The sequence below is a fragment of the Capricornis sumatraensis genome, chromosome 17 (assembly GCF_032405125.1).
Source record: "Capricornis sumatraensis isolate serow.1 chromosome 17, serow.2, whole genome shotgun sequence".
Taxonomy (NCBI): Eukaryota; Metazoa; Chordata; class Mammalia; order Artiodactyla; family Bovidae; genus Capricornis; species Capricornis sumatraensis.
The window spans coordinates 68,170,655-68,191,627 of record NC_091085.1 but is presented as its reverse complement, the minus strand read 5'-3'; the positions used below and the strand labels follow the sequence as shown (position 1 = coordinate 68,191,627).

At 52.7% G+C, this 20,973-nt stretch overlaps 1 protein-coding gene across 1 annotated transcript in view; it reads left to right on the top strand.

Moving 5' to 3' along the window:
- The first annotated feature begins 602 nt into the window (after positions 1–602).
- SLC8B1 (solute carrier family 8 member B1) overlaps positions 603–20,973 on the top strand; it is a 28,319-nt gene continuing 7,948 nt past the window's right edge. The window contains exons 1-13 of the mRNA XM_068989851.1: positions 603–719; positions 904–1,281; positions 1,872–2,113; positions 11,298–11,450; positions 11,554–11,606; positions 11,763–11,819; positions 11,952–12,058; positions 12,153–12,320; positions 13,236–13,343; positions 15,217–15,276; positions 15,569–15,699; positions 17,697–17,838; positions 20,551–20,672. Of these exons, the coding sequence (XP_068845952.1) occupies positions 1,958–2,113; positions 11,298–11,450; positions 11,554–11,606; positions 11,763–11,819; positions 11,952–12,058; positions 12,153–12,320; positions 13,236–13,343; positions 15,217–15,276; positions 15,569–15,699; positions 17,697–17,838; positions 20,551–20,672 (1,257 nt within the window). The 5' untranslated portion in view covers positions 603–719; positions 904–1,281; positions 1,872–1,957. The remainder of the gene's footprint in view (positions 720–903; positions 1,282–1,871; positions 2,114–11,297; positions 11,451–11,553; positions 11,607–11,762; positions 11,820–11,951; positions 12,059–12,152; positions 12,321–13,235; positions 13,344–15,216; positions 15,277–15,568; positions 15,700–17,696; positions 17,839–20,550; positions 20,673–20,973) is intronic.

Sequence of the window (20,973 nt, the reverse complement as noted above, 5' to 3'; positions counted from 1 at the left end):
ACGCTGAATCCAATTAGGAGATCTCACAAACAGGCATTACAGGCAGGGCAGCCTGAGTTTGTGTGTGCAAGGCAGAGCGTTCACTAAGTGAAAGTGTCAGTTGCTCAGTTGTGTCCGACTCTGCGATCCCATGGACTCTAGCCCTAAACTAGGGTCCTTTGTCCATGGGAGTCTCCAGGCAAGAATACTGGAGTGGGTTGCCATTCCTTTCTCCAGGGTATCTTACCAACCTGGTACTTTCTCAGATACTTATCACCGTTGATTACAAGACTTTTGACGCCGACTCGACCACCCCTCCCTTGGGAAGAGAACCCCCTAGTTTCACCGTATAAAAGTTCCTCTCCGGCCTCCTATGGTTTATATGCATGAGGTTTCATCTCAGCTTCTGCTTTAGCAGCGAAAGCAGAACCGACCTGCAGGTGACTGAGAACAGGAAGGAGAGTGGGGAAGACCCTCGGGACCGCGCAGGGTGCCTGCGCCTTTAATACAAGGGACGATCCCTTGGGGGCGAGTCCGCTGGGCGGGGTTGTATGAGGGGCGTGGCCGGCGCGGGGAGAGCCGGGGCTGTGCCTGGGGCAATCCCGCGGACTAGACCCGGATGCGACTGCCGGAGGGGAGCGCGAGTCCGAGCCGTCTGGGGCAGAAGGTCAGGCGGCGCGGGCCGGCGGGCTGAGGCTGGAAAGGCTGTGAAGCCCAGCGGGGTCGAGGCCCGGCAGGAGGTAAGAGGAGGCTCCCCGCCCGCCTGGGCGCGGCGGTAGGATCACGCATCCGGAGTTCATCTGCTCAACATCCGCCAGGATTGGGAAACGGAGCACTTGGACGTTCCCGGGGTCTCGCACCTAGAAAGTGCAGCCGCAGAAGTGATCGTAACCCCAGTTTCCTGCCTCTGCTCCTCCCTATCAGGTCTGCAGAACTTCCGATCATCTGAAAGTCTAGCCTCGGAGAAGCGCACAGCCGCGCTCAATAAATGCTCCCTTGTGAGCGAGCACGAGAAATCGGCTGCCAATAGAGAGGAGACTCGTGTTGATCCTTAAGTTGGGAACACCTGAGGGCGTGAGCCCTTGTTAAATGTTAAATGAACCCTTATCGTTTGCTCTGACGCGCCAGCGTTTGTCTTCATTTTACGGATGAAGAATCAGAGGCTCAGAGACGTGGAGTGACCTCCCTAAGGCCGCATAGCGCCCCAGTGGCTAAGCCTGTATTGCAGACCTGGAGTGTCGGCTCCAAGTCAGTGCCAAGTGCGGTTACAGAGAACTGCGGAAGGGAAGAGCCTGTCAACAGGTGAGTAAAGAGTGCTGAGACAGGCCCTTCTGCTCCCCTTTCCTTCCCCCAGGCACCCCCTCCCCCGCCAGAACTTTGAGCAAAGATTTACAAAAAAAAAAAAAGCGTTGTTTTCTGGGTTTTGTTTTTCTTGAAGGCAAAACAGTCTCATTAGCAACACGTGGAAGAGCCAAAAGAAGAAAACTAGCGTGCCAGGGACTTTTTTTTCTCTTTTTCCCCATTCCAGTTTAATTTCTTTGGAAGAAAAATTAAGCTAGTTTTTCCCTAGTGTTGAGGGAAAAGACATGCTACAGTCCAGCCCAGCTCTGCTGCTAACGGGCTGTGTAACTTTGAGCAATTCATTTCCCCCTGGGCCTTGATTTCCCCATCAGAGGCAGTTGTTGCCCTGGGTTTCCATGGAAACACTACTGTGGGCTCAGGAGGAAGGGCTATGTACTCTGCCTGCTAGATGAGTCAGGCCCATCCAGAATGTGGCTTCTACATCAGCTTTCTTTTGGAGGGGGATGGGAGAGGGGCATTCTTCAGGCCCCTCCTGTTGGGTCCTGTGGTCTGGTCTTCTGTGACACTGTCCCTTTCTCACTCCTACCCAGCAGGCCACTGGAGGTGCCAGCTGTTTGGAACTGAAACACTACAGAAGGGGAAGCATCGGGTGAGGGCCGGGCCCCTTGGGGGCTTGATGGCCGGAGGACTGCTGAATGTGTCCTGGGTCCTGAGTTTGCTCTGTGTGCTGCAAATGGTGGAGACAGTGTCCGGGGCCAGGGCCGCATCTTCAGGGTCCCACATTAGCTCCCAGTTTCCAGCCTCAGGTGTGAGCCAGACCAGCGTGGTAGACGTGAGTATCCACGCAGGGAACTGGTATCTGGTGGGGACGTATTCAGATGATTTGGTATTTATTGAGCACCTACTCTGTACCAGGCACTGAGCTGAACCCTGGAATATGCCAGGGAACATATACTATAGACAAAAATCCCTGCCCTGATGGAGTGAACAATCTCCTAGGAGGATGGCTAAATAAACATGCAGATTTCAGGCAGTAAGATGCTAAGTTCTCTGCAGATGAAGAGGATGAAGTGGTATTGTGGAGTGGAGGCTGTGAGGTACAGGGAGTATTTACAACTGTTTCAGATTGGGTGGTCACACATGGCTTCTGGGAGGAAGTGACTTTAAGCCAAGCCCTGAGTGGAGAAAGGAAGCCACTTGTAACAGACACCAGAAGGAAGAACATTCCAGGTGGAAAGAAAAACATGTGCAAAGGCCCTTAGGCAGGAACAAGCTTAGTGGATTTCTAGAACTGTGAGGAGGCCAGAATGGCTGGAACAGGGTGAGTCAGTGTGGAGAATGTTAAGAATGAAGATGGAGATGTAGTGGTGGTCAGATTACCAAAGGCCTTAGGAGCTAAAGCTAGGAGGTGAGATTTGTTTTATGACAGTGGGGGACCCATGGAAGGTTTTCAGCAGGGAATTATCATAAATCTGATTTATTTCTTCCAAGAATGTCTCTGGCTTCTCTGGAGAAAATGGACTGAGAGGATTGAGGGTAGCAGCAGGGAGACCAGTGGGAAAGCTCTGGCAGCTTCCCAGGTGATGGTTGTGCAACAGAGGAAAGAAGTGGCGGGACTTGGAGTAAGTGTCGGAAGCACAACAAGCAGGAGGCACTGATGGTTTGGATGGAGGGGCAAAGTGGTGGAAGAAAGGAGTCAAAGATGGCTCCAGATTTCTGGCCTTAGTGTCTTGGTGGGTGGGGGATGGTAGTGCCTTTGATTTGGATGCACCAAAGGAGAAACAGTGATGAGAGCACGGAGGCTTCCTCCTGAGGCAGGGAGGTATGCAGGCGGTGGAGACAGGCTGCAGGGAACTTGCATCATTCTGTTCTGATGTCTGTAAGGGGAGGGGAGGTCACAGTGGATCCAGAGTGAAAATCTGAAGGCAGGGGGCTGGATTCTCGCTTCATATTTTCTTCGGTGGGAGGACAAACAGTAACAAACTCCCCCCCACCTGAATGGACAGCTGAGAGAGTGTTTAGCGCCCACGGCAACTTTATGGGGCCGCAGAATACCTTCATGCCCTTTGTTTGAACCAGGCAAACAGGTAATTATGCCCATTTTATAGATGGGAAAGTGATTTGTGGTTACTCTAGGTTATAAAATTGACTGCTGCCTCTTGGAGGCAGGAAAATGGGGGTTTCTCTGTGGCTTGGGTCAGATAATCTCTCTGAGTTATTGAGCCAGCGCTGTGCAGAACTCACCAAATCCTGCCCTCAACCCCCTAAGATGAGTCTGATGATTTCTGTGTTGCCCATGAGGAGGCTGAGGTTTAGGGAGGGGAAGTTGGCCATTAGGGAAGTTGCAGAGCCAGGACGTGAACTCATTGCTGCCTTCTGCTGAATCCAGATCCTTCCTCTCTGGCTTACCGTCTCCCAGGACTGCACAGGTAGCTGCCCTTTTGAAAGTCCTGCCAGCCTCGGGCCAGGGAGCCTGCAGGCTGGGAAAGGCCACCCACTCCTCACCTAGGTCCTTTATGTAGTCACTCATTCAACAAATATTTATTGAGCACCTATTATGTGCCAGGAACTGTGCTACATGTGAGGAGTAAATCACTCAGTTCCTGCCCTCATGGAGCTTATGTTTCTAGTTGGGGACACACATGAGCAACAGGCTCACAGGTCAGGTAAATCCACAGGATTTCACTGAGCGACAAGGATCACAAAACAGGGTAGGAATGTGATGGTGTGAGATGGAAAGAGGTGACCACTTTTTCCTTGGGATGTCAGGACAGGCCTCTCTGTGTACAGAGGCCTGAAGCTTTGCAAAGATATAGCGGAACAGCACGTGCAAAGGCCCCAAGGCAGGAGCGGAAGGCCTTGTCATGTCGCAAACTTTGGGAGGCCGGAGTGGCTAGAACAGTGAGCAAGGGGGTGAAGGATGAGGGAGGAGACAGGAGAGGGAAGCCAGATTGCCTGGGGCTTTGTGGACCACTGGAGAAAGCAATGGCAACCCACTCCAATATTCTTGCCTGGAAAATCCCATGGACAGAGGAGCCTGGTAGGCTATAGTCCACGGGGTCACAAGGAGTTGGACACAACTGAGTGACTTCACTTTCACTTTGTGGACCACTGTGCAAAGTGGGTCCATTCCTAGGCATAAGATGGGAGCCATGCTAGCTTTTAGAACACGGGAGGGACATGATCTGGGTTTTTGTTGTCACTGGACTGCCAGGGAAGTCCCCAGGAGGGACATGATCTGATTTCAGTTTTTACAAGGATCCCACTTGCTGCAGTGGGAGAATCAGCTGGAATGGGCAGAGGCAAGGAGCAGGCTGGCGAAGCCCCTGGGGGAGATGGTGGTAGTAGCTTTGGGAAGGGGACCAAATTAAGATTTTTTTGTCGGGGGGTGGGGAATAGTACTGGGCCACCCAGTGCCTTCATCCTTCCAAGTGTGACCTCCGAGGGCCAGAGATTTGTTTGGCATCAGACTACCAGGGCCCAGTAATTCCAGGACACTCCTTTTGGGAAGAAGGAAATCTGAAAAAAAAAAAAAAAAAATCTCTACAGATCTGACAGACTGGACATTTAGGGCTGACCCTTGTGGTCCCGAGGGGAACAAGCTAACAGGTACAGAGAGCTCTTTATCTCTACTCTCAATTTTCACCTCTGGAAAAAGTAGTAATCAACGCTTGTTGTACTGAACACTGAGTATGAACCAGGCACTGTTTGAAGCACATGGGTGAGCTCGTTTAGCCCCTCATTTTAGGATCTGGCAAAGTTCAGCCCGCAGGTCAGATCAGGTCCACTGCTGGGTTTTGTACAGCCCAGGAGCTGGGGATGGTTTTCACTTGTTTTAATGAAATAATTAATTTTTGGCTGAGCTGGGTCTTTGTTGCCGTACACAGGCTTCTCTCATTATGCTGAGGGAGGGCTACTCTCTGCTTGTGGTGCGCGGGCTTCTCACTGCGGTGGCTGCTCCTGTCGCAGAGCACAGATCTAGAGCTCGCGAGCTCAGTAGTGCGGCTCATGGGCTTAGTTGCCCCATGTGTAATCTTCCCGGACCAGGGATTGAACCCGTGCCCCCTGCGTTAGCAGGCAGGTTCTTAACCACTGGGCCACCAGAGAAGGTCTTGAGAATTGTTTTTATATTTTCAAATGATCGAAAAAATTTTTAAAATAATGGTATTTCATGATGCATGAAAACTCAATTCACACCTCAGTGTCTGTTAAGTACACCTTTATTGGTATGCAGTCATGCCTGTTTATTATTATGGCTGATGCTTTCACACGATCAGCCAGAGTTGAATGGTTTCAGTAGAGAACTTTGGGCCCTCAGAGGAGGAAGCATTTAGCCCTTCACAGTTTGCCGACCCCTGCCTCGTTTTATAAAGGCGGGAACCGAGGCACAGAGAAGCTGAGTTGCCCAGAGTCGCACAGCTCTGAGTGGGGAAGCAGGATGTGAAGCCAGGCTGCGTGGCTCCAGAGCCCTGTCCTCAGAAGCAGGGTGCCGCCTGGCCTTGCTGAGCGGTTGTCACAAGGCCGAGGGGCCTCTGGAAAATAGCAGTGTTTTCTACTCCTGGCTTGGGGTCCTGGTGGGAGACCTGTGATTTTCCACTCCTTGGAGGACTTGCCCTGTTGGGGTCCAGCCGTGGGGTTGGGAGGATAGAAGGACATGTGCTGACAGGAGCTGGCAGAGGGGAGTTTCCACCCCAGGTCACATCCATCACTCCTCTTGCGGGAGCTGGTCAGCGAGGTTCAGAACGTGAGATGTCTTTGAGAGTGTTTTAATGTTGGCAGATAACTGACTCTAGATGAGTGCTGTCACTTCCAGTTGCTGCTGTAACAAATTGCTACAGACTTAGTGGCTTAAAATGAGCACACGTTTGTTATCTGGGGGGTCAGAAGCCCAAAATGGGTTTCACTGGATTAAAATCAAGGTGTCAGTACCGTGTTCCTTTCAGAGGTTCCAGGGGAAGGTCCATTCCCTTGCCTTTTCCAGCTTCTAGAAGCTTCCTGCATTACCTCCTTGGCTTTTGGCCTCTTCCTCCATCTTCAAAGTCACCAGCCTAGCATCTTTCTCTTTCTCTACCCCCACTTCCTCCCTCTGCCCCTCTCCCCACCTCTCCCCTTCTCACTCACTGTCTCTCTCGCTTTCTGGACCTCTGCTTCCTTCGCATCTCTATCACTTTGACCCTTGTACCTCTCTCTCATAAAAATCCTGTGATGACATCTAAAGCCCTCCAGGTAATTCTGGACAATCCCCCCGTCCCAAGAGCCTCAATTTAATCACCTCTGCAAAGCCCCTTTTGCCATGTGAGGTCACACTTCACAGGCTCTAGGGATTAGGACTGGACATTTTTTGGGATCACTCCTCAGCCAGGGAGGATGAACCAGGAGCTTGTGATTCCACGCTGTCCCTCCCAGCCCCTCAGCCCTCCTAAGCCACCCCCTGTCCTCCTCATGCACAAGGAAGTGCCTTTGGCTGCAGGTAACAACATTTGGAGAGAGCATTGAGGTAATGAAAATCCGAGCCTTTCTTGATGGGCCCCAACCAAAAAATGGAAACAATTTAGAATTGTCCTCTAGGTACTGGAGTTGTGGAATTGTTTGGCTTCTTAATGGAGGCAGCGTGGACTTTGATAGTCTACATTCTGCGTGCACACGTGCATGCTCAGTTGGGTCCGACTCTGCGACCCCCTGGACTGTAGCCCACCAGGCTTCTCTGTCTATGGGATTCTCCAGGCAAGAATACTGGAGTGGGTTACCATTTCCTCCTCCAGGGGATCTTCCCGACCCAGGTCTCCTGCATTTCTTGCTTTGGCAGGTGGATTCTTTACCACTGAGTCACCTAGGAAGCCCCCATCTACAGTTTTGATAGTCAATTATAAAGGGTGTGTGCAGAAGCACTTAACAAAACATGTGGCACCAAGATCTGATGGCCAGGCTGGGTTTGATGAAGACTGCCCTGTAGGTGAGGAAGGCAAGGTCCAGACACCTTAAAGGGGCTGTTTCCCTGGTGCTCAGATGGTAAAGAATCTGCCTGCAAAGTGGGAGACCGGGGTTTGCTCCCTGGCTTGGGAAGATCCCCTGGAGAAGGGGATAATCTCCAGCATTCTTGCCTGGAGAATCCCCATGGACAGAGGAGCCTGGCCGGCTGTAGTCCATGGGGTCGCAAAGAGTTGGACACAGCTGAGCACACAGCGCAGCAAGGGTCACCCAGTGAGCTGGTAGCAAAACTGGGGCGCAGACTCAAGGCTGCCTCTCCTCTCAGCTACCTGGTCTTCCACACCAGTCTTACTGGTGTAGGATGGAAAACTGACAGCCCATGGGCTAGTCTAGCTGCCGTGGTTTTGGTTTTGGCTTTGTTTGGTTTTTGGTAGTGTGGGGTGGTGGTGGTTCAGTTGCTAAGTCGTGTCCGACTCCATGACCCCATGGACTGCAGCACACCGGGCTTCCCTGCCCTGCACTGTCTCCTGCAGTTTGCTCAAACTCACGTCCATTGAGTCGGTGATGCCATCCAACCATCTCGTCCTCTGTCGCCCCCTTCTCCTGTGGCCTTCAGTGTTTCCCAGCATCAGTCTTTTCCAATGAGCTGGCTCTTCACCTCAGGTGGCCAAAGTATTGCAGCTTCAGCCTCACACCTTGCATTGAATATTGAGGGTTGATTTCCTTTAGGATTGACTGGTTTGATCTCCTTGCAGCCTTTCGTTTTGTAACTTGGATGCCTTCCAGCAGGGCACACCGCCTCCAGCTCATCACCACCCTTGCCAGCAGCCCCGGTGGTTTTAGACAGGCTGTGTGCCCTGGGTGAGTCCCTTTGCCTCTCTGTGCCTCAGTTTTCTCATCTGTGAAGTGGGAACAATTGTACCAACCTCCTAGGTCTGTTTTGAAGACTGGGTGAGTTGGGGTCCAGCACAGTGTGTGGCAATGGCAACCCACTCCAGTACTCTTGCCTGGAAAATCCCATGGATGGAGGAACCTGGTAGGCTATAGTCCACGGGGTCGCAAAGAGTTGGGCATGACTGAGCGACTTCACTTTCACAGTGTGTGGCAAAAAATTATGAGTCCCGACTGTGTGCGAGACTTTGATGGTGAAGACGGACATTAAGTCAGTCTGTCATCCTACAAATAACGGGGGATTTCAAAACACGAGAAGTGCTTTGAAAAGGAAGACCAGGGGTGAAGAGAGTTTGTAACTGGAGGATCTGCCATGTTTTGGGTAGGGTGGTCAAGGAAGACTTCCTGGAAGAAGCATCTGAGGATTGGAGGATGAACCAGTGGTGTTTTCTTGAGGAAATGCCCCAGGCAGAAGGAACAGTGCATGAAATAGGTGTGGCGGGCTCAGTGTGGCGTCTAGAGAGAGCCAGTAAGCAGGGGATAGAGGTTACCAGAAATTGCACCTCCAGCATTGCATTGGTAGAAGTTCAGAGAGGGCTTGTGGAAGGGTTAGAGCCATTAAGCGAACAGTTCAGTGGCGTTCAAGACATTCTCATTGTGCAACCATCACCACCATCTAACTCCAGGACTTTCTCATCTTGCAAAACTGAAGCTGTTCTCATTAAATAACTCCACTTCCCCTTCCCCCAGCTGGCAGTCACCATTCAGCTTTCTGTTTCTGTAAGTCTCACTGCTCCCAAGTACCTCGTATAAATAATGATGGAGAAGGGAATGGCTACCCACTCCAGTATTTTTGCCTGGAGAATCCCATGGACAGAGGAGCCGGGCGGACTACAGTTCATGGGGTCCCAGAGTCGGACACAACTGAGCATTAAATACTTTCCTGTTTCACTTCACATGATGTCTTCAGGGTCCATCCATGTAGTAGCTTGTGTCAGAATTTTCTCCCCCCTTTTAAGGCTGAATAGCATTTCATCATATGGATAGGCCACGTTTTGCTCAGCCTATTCATCCACTGATGGACACTTGGGTTGTTCCTAAACCTTTTGGCTGTTGCGAATCAGGCTACTATGAATATGGGTGTGCTAATGTCTCTTTGAGACCTGACTTTCAGTTCTTTCTCATGTATACCCAGAAGTGGATTTGCTGGATTGTATGGTAACTCTATTTTTTTTTTTCCAGTTTTTGTTAAGATACAATTGACCTACAGTACCATGTAAGTTTAAGATGTATAGCGCAATGCTTTGACTTACTTATATTATGAAATGATGACCACAATAAGTTGAGAGAACATCCATCATCTTCTACAGATACAAAAGAAAAATTTTTTTCTTTGTGATGAGAACTCTTGGGATCTACTGCCTTAACATCTTTCATATATACCATCCAGCAGTATTAACTATAGTCATCACTTTGTACGTTAGAACTGGTTATTGTCTTTTTAATTTGGGGAGGGGGGACCCGCCATGCTCTTTTTCACAACATCTGTACCATTTTTACGTCCCCAACAGGAGTTGCACAGGGGTTCCATTTCTCCCCAGCCTCTCTCACACTTGTCAGCATGAATCTTTCTAATGAATATTCAAGGTTGATTTCCTTTAGAACTGACTGGCTTGATCTCTTTGCCGTCCAAGGGGCTCTCGAGGCTTCTCCAGCACCACAATTCAAAAGCGTCAATTCTTCGGCGCTCCGCCTTCTTTATGGTCCAACTCTCACATCCGTATGTGACTATTGGAAAAACCATAACTTCGACTAGACAGACCTGACCCAGGAATTGAACCTGCGTCTCTTTGTGTCTCCTGCATTGTCAGGCAGGTTCTTTACCATTAGTGCCATCTGGGAAGCCCCAGGTAGAGCTTTGGGGAGGGTATTTTAGCAAAATCCCTCAGAGGTTTAAGATATTTCTCCTTCTGCGACAGACACTCTTAGGGCTCTGCCCATATCCTTTGGACCTCCTTTTTTTTTTCTTCCCGCCGTGCTGTATAGTTTATGGGATGTTAGTTTTCTGACTAGGGTTTGAACCCAGGCTCTCGGCAGTGAAAGCGCAGAGTCCCGACCACTGGACCATCAGGCAGTTTCTGACCCTGCCATTTTGGTGGGCTTCTGTTGACTTCAGGTCACCAGCATCTTCTTCCAGAAGCACCTGCAAGCATGGCAGGCCAGAAGTGCTGGGGACCTAGCAGCTCCCTCCCCGGCTCTGCTCACCTGATGACTGATGGGAGTTGGTGTATAATACCCCAGCTCCCTTGCCCCTGGGGCTGCCAGCCCATGGCGGGCACCATCTCAGCCCAGCCTGCGCTGGTTGCTTCTCCCGTCCCTGGCTCACTTCCCTGTCTTGGTGCTTGTGCTCTCCACACCTCCCCACTGTGCTGCTTGCTTAGAAATCCTTGTCTCTAGGGCGCTTCTGGAGGAACTCAGGCTGTGAGACTGTCTGACTCAGCACTTTCACTTCTGGAAATCTCTCTGACCAAACGTTCTCACATGTGCCCAGAGAGTCACGTGCAAGGACGTTGACTGTTGGTGCTAATGGAAAAGTAGACACACTCAACTGCTTGTCATTAGGGAAATGTTCCCTCTATTGCAAGTCATCCATGGCATGAACTCCTGAGAGTACCGTGAGCCAGGAATGGGGCAGTAATGGTCAAGGACAGGAAATTTAGAAGAACCTCAAATTGCCTGGATTCCAGCGCTTTCTCTACCACTGAGTGGGCCCTGAAATACTGTCTTTTAAATCTCCTTATCTGTGTAATGGGCTTCCCAGGTGGCTCAGTGGTAAAGAATCTGCCTGCCAATGCAGGAGACCTGGGTTCGATCCCTGGGTCAGGAAGATCCCCTGGAGAAGGAAATGGCAACCCACTCCAGTATTCTTGCCTGGAAAATCACATGGACAGATGAGCCTGGTGAGCTACAGTCCTTGGGGTTGCAAAGAGTCAGATGCAACTTAGCAACTAAATAACAAATTCATGACTTACTTGTGTTCAAGTACAGGTTTATTTTTAAAAATGAAAGTGTACAGCTGGAGCCTGGGAGATTTAGGGACCAGGCTGAAGGAGGTTGTCTTCATTGCTTAGGTGGGGCTGGTCCAGTGGATCATGGGGTGGTGGGTTCTGATGTCTACCCCCCGCCTCCCTTTCCAGTGTCGAGAAGTGTGTGGCCTGAACGCCTCTGACCGCTGTGCCTTTGTCCGCACCAACCCCGACTGCCGCAGTGACGGGGGCTACCTGGACTACCTCGAGGGCATCTTCTGCCACTTCCCAGCCCGCCTCCTCCCTCTGGCCATCACCCTCTACGTGAGGCTCTGCTCTGGGTGGGGGGCTGATGAGAGGGGCCCGTGGCCCCAGCAGGATTTAATGCTTTTTCCCATCTCTGGCCTCCCCCTCTACCCTCGCCCAGGCTTTCTGGCTGGTTTATCTGTTTCTGATTCTGGGAGTCACCGCAGCAAAGTTGTAAGTTTGGCCCTGGCCTGATGTCCAGCTTGTAGACGGGAGAGTGGGGGTCCCGGGGTGGGAGGTTGACTTGGGGAGGACCCACCCTGGGCTTGGGGGGAAGGACCGGGGGCAGGAGCCACTCGCCGTGGAGACACTCACCGCTTTCCTCCATAGCTTCTGCCCTAACCTGTCGGCCATTTCCACCACACTCAAGCTTTCCCACAATGTGGCAGTATCCTTTTGGTCCAGTTTTGGTACCCTGGAGGGAGGGCCGGAGGGTGTGAGGGCCTGGGAGATGGGGGATGGCTCGTGGCCTGGGCAGCCTGGAGCGCCTGCACTGAGGCCCCTTGACATGTCCCTCCATGGCGTCACCTTCCTGGCGTTTGGGAACGGGGCCCCGGATATCTTCAGCGCCCTGGTGGCCTTCTCGGACCCGCGCACAGCCGGCCTGGCCTTCGGGGCCCTGTTTGGTATGAGTGAGTGGCCCCGGCTGCGGGTGAGGGGGCTGGGAGGGCAGCCGGAGGTGGGCGCGGGGCGGACCGAGCCTGGCCTCCTCTCCCGCAGGCGCGGGCGTGCTGGTCACCACCGTGGTAGCCGGCGGGATCGCCATCCTGCGTCCCTTCACGGCGGCCTCCAGGCCCTTCCTCAGAGACATCGTCTTCTACATGGCGGCCGTGCTGCTGATCTTCACCGCGCTCTACCGCGGCAGGGTCACGCTGGCGTGGGCCCTGGGTGAGCCGCTGCGGGACCAGGGCGGGATCCCCCCAGGGCTGATGGCTGGGAGGCACGGGATTGGGGGGTGAAGGGAGCGGGTGGTCTGCAGGGCACAGAGTCACTTTTGGTTCTGAGTGATGGAACCACTGCTTGGGACCCTGGTGGCCTGGGCGTGAAAGGGGACTTGTGGTTCCGATCACCAAAGAGGGCAGGGCGAAGTCGGGGTGACATTTGGGTTTTCACAATCTCCAGTTTTCACTAGTGGTACAGCCGCAATGCTGACTGTGACCCACAGGGTCACTCCATCCAGATGGTTCCAACGACATGATGGAGGGGCGACTTACAGAGGGTTGAGAAAAACCAGGGAGGGTGGCTGCGATGCAGAGATGCTAGGGGTCAGCAACAGTGGGAGCCCCTGAAGTGGGCAGAGAATGGGGTGGCTGGAGCCTGCTGAGGGCTCCAGGCCCAGACCCGGGGTCACCCAGCCTGAGCGAGAGTTGCGGAAGGTCACGGGTCCTGCCAGAGACAGGGCCCCACAGCAGGGTGGGGGTGCCCCAGACCCTCCCCTTCTGATTACTCTTGGGGCTCCACGCGCAGGCCCAGGGCAGCCAGAGACTGGGGGATACAGTCTGCAGGGGCTCAGCCTCTCAGGGCACAGAGCCGCACACTAGCCCTTTGCACTTGAACTGTGTCCTGGAGGCCACTGTCTGTGCCACCCACTGTTGATGGATGGATTGGTTGGGTGGGGGGAAGGCAGGGTGGCTTTGGTAGGGAGAAAATATGGGCCAAGGAGGGGAGGGGAGGCAGTGGGGCTCCAGGAAATGGCCCTTTGCCGGCTGGGCTGGGCTGGGCGCCAGTGCCAGACTGGGCGCGCTTGCTCTCTGGGCCCTGCGGCCAGGACGCCACTTGGTGACGGCGTGCCCTTGTCCGCAGGTTACCTGGGCTTCTACATGTTCTACGTGGTCACTGTGGTTCTCTGCACCTGGATCTACCAGTGGCAGCGGAGGAGATCCTTGGTCTGCACCATGCCGGCTACCCCAGGTGAGGTCTGAGTGGAGCCCCCGAGGGAGGACCCCGGGTCTGGAGCCCCCTGTGCCCAGAAACTGCTGCCTCTGCTTCTGGAGGCCTGTGCCAGTGCCCATCTCCTCTTCCTACTTTTTCTACTTGTTCTACCAAGGTCCCCCCTCTGTGCCTTCGCTTGTGCTGCTAAAGCCTCATCATTACCTGCTTGTCCAAGTTCATTAGTTCTTCGTGCTCCTGCCTGTTGCTGGGGCAAATCTTCCTAAGAGCCGTCACCTCCTGCATCCCAGAACGTGCCCCCTGCCAGGTGCTTCCACATACACAAATACATGCACACACACATCCAGAAATATGCAATACACACATCCATTCACAAATGCATAAACAGCATGAGCGTACATAACACATACACAACACGTACAAATACACATTCACAAATACATACACATATACAACCCGCAGGCTTCCCAGGTGGCGCAGAAGTGAAGAATCCACCTGCCGACGTGGGAGACCCTAGACACGTGGATTTGATCCTTGGGTCAGGAAGATCCCCTGGAGAGGGAAATGGCTACCCACTGCAGTATTCTTGCCTGGGAAATCCCAAAGACAGACGAATGAGCCTGGCGGACTACAGTCCATGGGATTGCAAAGAGTCGGACACAGATGAGCGCGCACACAAACACACACACCCCACACACATATATAGATACATGTCTCAAGCTGAATGGGACTTCTGCCTTAGGAAAAGGCATGGTTCCCCCATTTACCCCAGTCCCCAGTGCTCTCTGTCGTCAACCCCGACGTGCACAGGCCTGATTATGTTGGGAAACCGGAATTCTTCCCCCAAGCCTCTTTCACTTGGTCCCATGATGTGCTTGGCCCTCTTTGGCATGTGAGCCTGAGAACCTTGCCCTTGATCTGTTGCCATTTGTGCTGGGCCTCAGCTTTCTTCTCCAAACTCATTCACACCCCAAACTCCACTCCCCAACTGTGCAGGGCCACCCCCACCTCCCTGAACATGCCACGCTCCCTCTGGCTGTCTCTAGGCTTTGCCTGTGCTGTCCTTTTTCCCTGGTGTGTCCTTGTTCTGAAAAGACTTAAGGACTCAGCCTGGAGGGAGCTCTGCAGAGACCCCCAGGTGTCTCATCTGGGCTTGCACAGCTTTCAGACTCACTCCAGCACAACCTTTATCTCTCCATTCTGTTATTAATTTGCTTATGTTTCTGTCTATTGGACTGTGAGCTTCCAGAGGGCCAGACTGTATCATTTCCTGAGGTCCTGGCACAGGTGTTGGTGACTCCTACAGGAGGTCTACCGTGATTTTTGCCCTCTTCTCTTTATCCGCTAGGCCTTCAGAATTCAGCACGTAGTACCCTGTGTTCTCTTCTAAACCCATCCTAGCTCACTGGGCTGGAACTGAAGGGGAAAATGAGGCCTAGAGAGTCACACAGAGGCAGAATCAGGGCTAGCACTCTTCACTTGAGAACAGCCGTTTTCCTTTTGGGAAGCCTTTCTTTGCAGGGCTCAGTCCTCTAATCCCAAGGACTCCTGAGAAAAGTTTCAGACTGGAAAAGAAAAATATGTCGGGTTCCAAGTTCTGGAAGGTGCAATGTGGAAGTCAGTAAATGTTTGAGTGTTGTCTTCAGACGGCCGTATTAAATTTGACCTTACTGCCGCATCACTATATCTGAAAATGTTTTGTGAGTTAGACTTCTTGAGTCTGTAAGAATTCCTGAGCATACAGGGTGATTGCTGAGAAGTCCACGATACAGAGGGGGCCTGGACACTTGCACCCTGAATACCGAGCCGTCCCAGAGGTGCCCTACGGTAGAATAATGGTGGGAGGGGCTGGGTGCCCCACCTGGCTCATGGGAAACTCCCCTCTGTCCTACAGAGATACTGTCAGATTCTGAGGAGGAACGGGTGTCTTCTAACACCAACAGCTATGACTATGGTGAGTCCAGGGGCTCTGTGTCCAGCTGGGGTGGGGGTGCCAGCTGGACTGGGCTGGAGAGGTGGGCGATGGGACCATCCAGCAACCCCCCCACCCCACCCCCAGCCCAGGGAGGAGGCAGTGAACAGCTCTCACTGCAGGCTGAGCTGGGTTTGCCTTTCCCACCCCCTACCAGGCTCTGGGCTTTTTCCTTCTTCCCAGGGGTTGGGGGCACTGGTGGGAGGAAAGGGAGAGGGTTTCCCAGAGGCTGAGCCAGCCACAGACACCTGCCTCTCCCCGCTTGCGCCCCCAGGTGAGGAGTACCGGCCGCTGCTCCTGTACCCGGAGACCACGGCCCAGATCCTGGTGCAGGCCCTCAACCCCCTGGATTACAGGAAGTGGAGGACCAAGCCCATGTACTGGAGGGTCCTCAAGGTGTTCAAGGTGAGGGGGCCCCCTGGGGCCAGGCTTCTGACTTGGTGATGGCACAGGGCACTGGCCCCTCCACCTTCTCCAGAGCAGTGAGGTTGGGGGGCGGAATGGGGGCTCTGCTGAGGACCTGATGGGGAAATAGATGAGACTGGGACTCCATGGGGAATGGAGTCATGCAGCGTGGCTCAGACTCCTCCCCGCAAGGAAGGAAGGGGAGCATCTTCCCAAGAACAGAGAGGAGGCTGGCGACTCCTCCGGACCCGCTGAGAGCCAGGAACTGGGCCAGGTGAGAGTGGGTCACAGTGAGTCTAAATGAGATCAAAATAGCACTTTTCTGACCGCTCACTGCTTCCCTGGGCTACCTGTCTCCTGAGGTCTGGATGTGAGCAGGCTGGTTTCCATGAGGCAGGACTGCAGTGGTTTCCACCACACAAGTCAGAGGCCTCACCTCATAGCCCCCCAGCATGGATACCTTTCAGGCTTCCTCAGACCCAGGGGGCAGGTAATGAACAACAAATATTTATACCCCATGACAGCTCTGGCTATATCATGATCTCAGGCAAGTCCCTTCATCGCTCTGAGCTTCAGCTTCCTCCACTGTAAAATGGGGGTAGTGATAGCGCCTTTCTTCTGGAATCCTTGTATCAGTGAGTTAGTGCTGCAGCTGCTGCTGCTACTGCGTCGCTTCAGTTGTGTCCGACTCTGTGCGACCCCATAGATGGCAGCCCACCAGGCTCCCCCGTCCCTGGGATTCTCCAGGCAACAACACTGGAGTGGGTTGCCATTTCCTTCTCCAATGCAAGAAAGTGAAAAGTCAAAAGTGAAGTCGCTCAGTCGTGTCCGACTCTTGGCGACCCCATGGACTGCAGCCTACCAGCCTCCTCCATCCATGGGATTTTCCAGGCAAGAATACTGGAGTGGGGTGCCATTGCCAGCAGTGCTATGTAAAAAACAGCCCCCAGCATCTCACTGACATGTGACGACAATATTTATCCTCATCCAGTCATCTGAGATGACTCTGGTTGGTGGTTCAGGTCTGCCCCGTACCTCCTTCTGGGGCCAGTGGGAGTATGCTCTTTTCTTAGCAGAAGAGACCAAGGCAGACTCCCCAAGCACAATTTACGCCTCGTTCACATCACATTCACCAATAGCCCATTGGCCAAAGCAAGCAGCATGGCCAAGTTCAACATCAGTGGGACAGGGAAATATATTCTGCAGACTCTAGTCATTTGACAAAAGTGTGGGGGTGATCAGTTCTGTTATGGGTGGAGAATTGAAGAGTTGGGAACCGTATCCAGCCTACCACAGTGGCTGTGACAATTTGATGAACGAATCTATGTGAAGGACTGACTCTGGTGCTTAGCATATGGTAAGCACGCCATACGTGTTATTAGTTTAGTTGCTGGCTAAGAACACAAGTGAAAGCAAAACACAAGGTATCGAGTCCGTCAGAGCTGGCCCTGTAGCCTGATTTCAAAGTCTGTGTGGCTTTGGAGAAGTTTTAGCCTCTCTGAGCCTCAGTTTCTTTATCCAAAAGGGAGGAAAATTAAGAGTTCCTGTTCAGTGTTGGCAGTGGCCTGCACTAGGTTGTTGGTGGCCTGTTAACAGCAGCCGTCAGGAGCGCTTGGGGGCCTGCGCCAGGCGGGCGCTTCAGCAGTAGCGCCTTGTTCTTTTGTTGATTGGTTGATTCATCGTTGCACTGGGTCTTTGTTGCTGCGCGGGCTCTTCTCTGGTTTCGGCGAGTGGGGTCTACTCTAGTCACAGTCTGTGGGCTTCTCATGCAGTGGCTTCTCTTGTTGCGGAGCGTGGACTTCAGGGCGCACGGGCTTAGTTGCCCTGTGGCATGTGGGATCTTCTCTGACCCAGGATCGAACCCATGTCCCCTGCATTGGCAGGCGGATTCTTAGCCACCAGGGAAGTCCAGCCTGGTTCTTGAACGACTGAGCTCAGGGCGGAGGCCAAGCACAGGCCTCCCTGCCTTCACCCTCCTGCCTTCCCGCACTTCACAGCTGCCCGTGGAGTTCCTGCTGCTCCTCACCGTCCCCGTCATGGACCCCGACAAGGAGGACAGGAACTGGAAGCGGCCCCTCAACTGCCTGCACCTGGTCATCAGCCCCCTGTTCCTGACCCTGACCCTGCAGTCGGGGGCCTGTGAGTATCCCTGCCCCTGGGGGGGCCCAACCCCCCTCCTCCCCACAGTCCCGAAGTTTTCTGCTCAGCCACCCCAGGGGACCCTGGACCAGCGGGGCAGTCCTGAACATACAGCAGACGCTTAATATGTGCTTGTGCCTCGAGCCTCCGGTGGTCCATCGGTCACACTGGTTTCAGAGGGGAGCGACACACTGGTGGCCCTTGGACCAAATCCAGCCCTCTGGCACATTTGCTTGCGTTACCAAATTTACAGAGTTGATGATTTCTCAAGATAATCTGAGCCACGTTCCTAACAGCAAAACTGGCAGAAGCTGAGAAGAGGCACCCCGCCCCCCTCCCCGGTGCTGGTGCCCACTGACTAGCTCCTCACAAACCCCTCCGCTGCCTATTGAGTGACCTGAGTGGTCCCTGCTGGCCTTGAGCCTTCCCCCGTCTGCCCCAGGCTTTCCTTTTCTGACCTGTTTTGGTTAGAGCACTGCCCAGTCTTGTCAGGTGTCTTCTAACTCCTCCTGCTCAGGTTCTTCCTGTTGTCCGACTTGAGTATCTCATGCTGCCCAGTCCTCTCTCTGTCATCTGAACTCCTGTCCCTCAACCCAGGGGCATCTCCTGGAGGTGGCGGTAGGGTTTTGGTAGCAAATACAGGGCTGAGTGTGGCTTTTTTTTTTTTTTTGCTAATGAGCGTCAGGATGAAAAGGCTGCCAAATTCTGTTTCTCCTCCAATTTACGGGAAGACATGGTCGCTGAGGAAGGAGTCAGTGTGAACCCAGAGATGGGAAGGGCTCCCCCTAGTGGTGCCAGCGGGCTGGTTCATGACAGCCCTGCCTCTCCAGTCCCCCGGGGACTTGGTTCATCATTCTTGTGGCTTCTTAAGAGAAGGGTTCCCAAGCATTCAACATTCAAGAACATCTTGGTTTTTCTCCCATTCTAAACTGTTTTATTTGATATTTTTCTTTAATCAGTTCTTTTTTTTAACTTCAGTGTACTGGAAAGGAATCTGTTTCACCGGCATCAATAGGAAACCAGCCTTGTTTCCAGTACACTTAAGATATTTAATTCTGTTACAGTGAGAGTACTGAAGAGGGAATCCGTTTACTGAGATGTGATTCTGTGATATTTAGTGTCTTGTCCACCTGCCCCAGCACCGTCTAGTGGTAGCAGGTCCATGCTGGGGAAAGACTGGTTCAGGCTAACGCATTTGTGACCCCTTCCAGGTTGATCCCTGCATAGAACGAACCCCCAGACTTGGCACCTTGCCCAAGGTCTGGGGGTTCTCTCCATCCAGGGGTCAGCCCAGCAGGGGGTCACCTGCCCAAGGAGGTGACGTGTCCGCCAGTTAGACCTCCCAATCTCACTGCCAACTTCCATCTTCCTTCTCAAGGCCACCCTCAGAGCCCTCTTTCTTCTTTTTTTTCACACAACCCAGCATGCAGGATCTTAGTTCCCCGATCAGGGATCAAACCCATGCCCCTAGCGGTGGAAGCACAGTCTCACCACTGGACCACTGGGGAAGTCCCCAAAGCCATCTTTCTAAAGTGCCATTTGTCACATGTGATCACTCCCCCACTCTAAGACCTCCATGGCTCCCCAGTGCCTCTTGGAAAAAGGCCACGTCCCCCAGCCATCATCCGAGATCTCTGAGATCCCGAGCCAGCCACCTTCCCCGGCCCTTTATCTACTTTTGGTGACACAAATCTGCTCAACTCCTTCCCTTCCATCTCTTCCCTCTGCCCGTGGAACCCTTGTGCCCCACTCTGTTTACAGCTCAACTCACATCCTCAGCCTCCAAGAAGACCCTCCTAACCACCCCATGCCCCTCTCTCCTCCTGAAATGCCTCCAGCACAGGACTGAGAAATACAGAGAAAGGACCTCTCACCCAGGTGTCAAGGTCCAAAGCCAGCTCTGCAAGTGAGAGTCACATCCGTCAAAATTGCCCCCCCAAAATCTCCCGCCATGTATTATGTGCATAATTTTATATATTCAGCCCCTTATGTTATCCTTAGTGCACTGATGTTTATGAGCCCATGAGCTGGACTAAAGAAAGAAAAAAAGTCTTGTTACATGTGTCTGGGCAATTGAATCATCCATTGCCTTTAAGACTGGTGATGAAAGGATGGTATATGGAAATTTTTAGAGCGTTCTGCCAGCCTGCAGGGTTTCCTCCCTTAGGTGTTTTAACATGAAACCTCTAAAACCTTTGTAACTTTGTAGTGGATTCGTTCATAGAGTAGACTTCTCAAGAGAGCCAGAATTAGTAAGGTTGAGTTCGACTGTACAGGTCATCTCATGGAGCCATGCCTATCCATTGGTAATGCCTGGCTGGAGGGTGCTCCCTTTAAGCTCAAGTGGACCAAAGCATCATGGTTGATTAGTGATGTCTGCCTTGGGCATAAGAAAGGATAGCAGGAGTGAGTGGTCTTAGCCATTCCTATCTTAGTTCCAGGCTGGAGAGTCTGTTTTTCATGTCTGTCTTTCCAGTGTGAGTAGCTCAAGTGCAGGGATATGCTATGTCTTCAATTTCTCTGTCTCTCTGAAGTGCCTAGGACGGGGCTGGGCTCACAGGAAGTCTCTACCTTATATCCAAACAGTTGTTTGAGTTTTATCTGCGGGTTTTATCCCCTCCACACCCTCTCCATCATGCCAAGGGGCTTTCAGGAGGAGGTGCCAAGTTGAAGCCGTGGAGAGGACCAGCTCCCTTTCTCATCCCTCTGCAGATGGCGTCTATGAGATAGGTGGCCTCTTTCCTGTCTGGGCCGTGGTGATGATTGCGGGCACAGCCTTGGCTGCAGTGACCTTTTTTGCCACGTCCAACAGCGAGCCCCCCAGGTTTCACTGGGTAAGAAACCTCGGCTCTCCAAACTAGGAGGGGGGAACGCTGGGGTCTCCCAGGCAGATATCCTGGGATTGTTAGGCCACTAATCACTTTCCATGATAACAAGTCTTAAAGGCCACTTTTAAGAGATTTTGTGCCTGTTCAAGTTCCTCTTTTTTTTTTTGGTAACAACTTCATTTTATTGAATTGCAATTCATACACACATACAAGTCACCCATCTGAGACGTACAATTTAACTGTATTTATTATATTCATAGGACTTCCCCGATGGCTCAGATGGTAAAGAGTCTGCCTGCAATGCAGG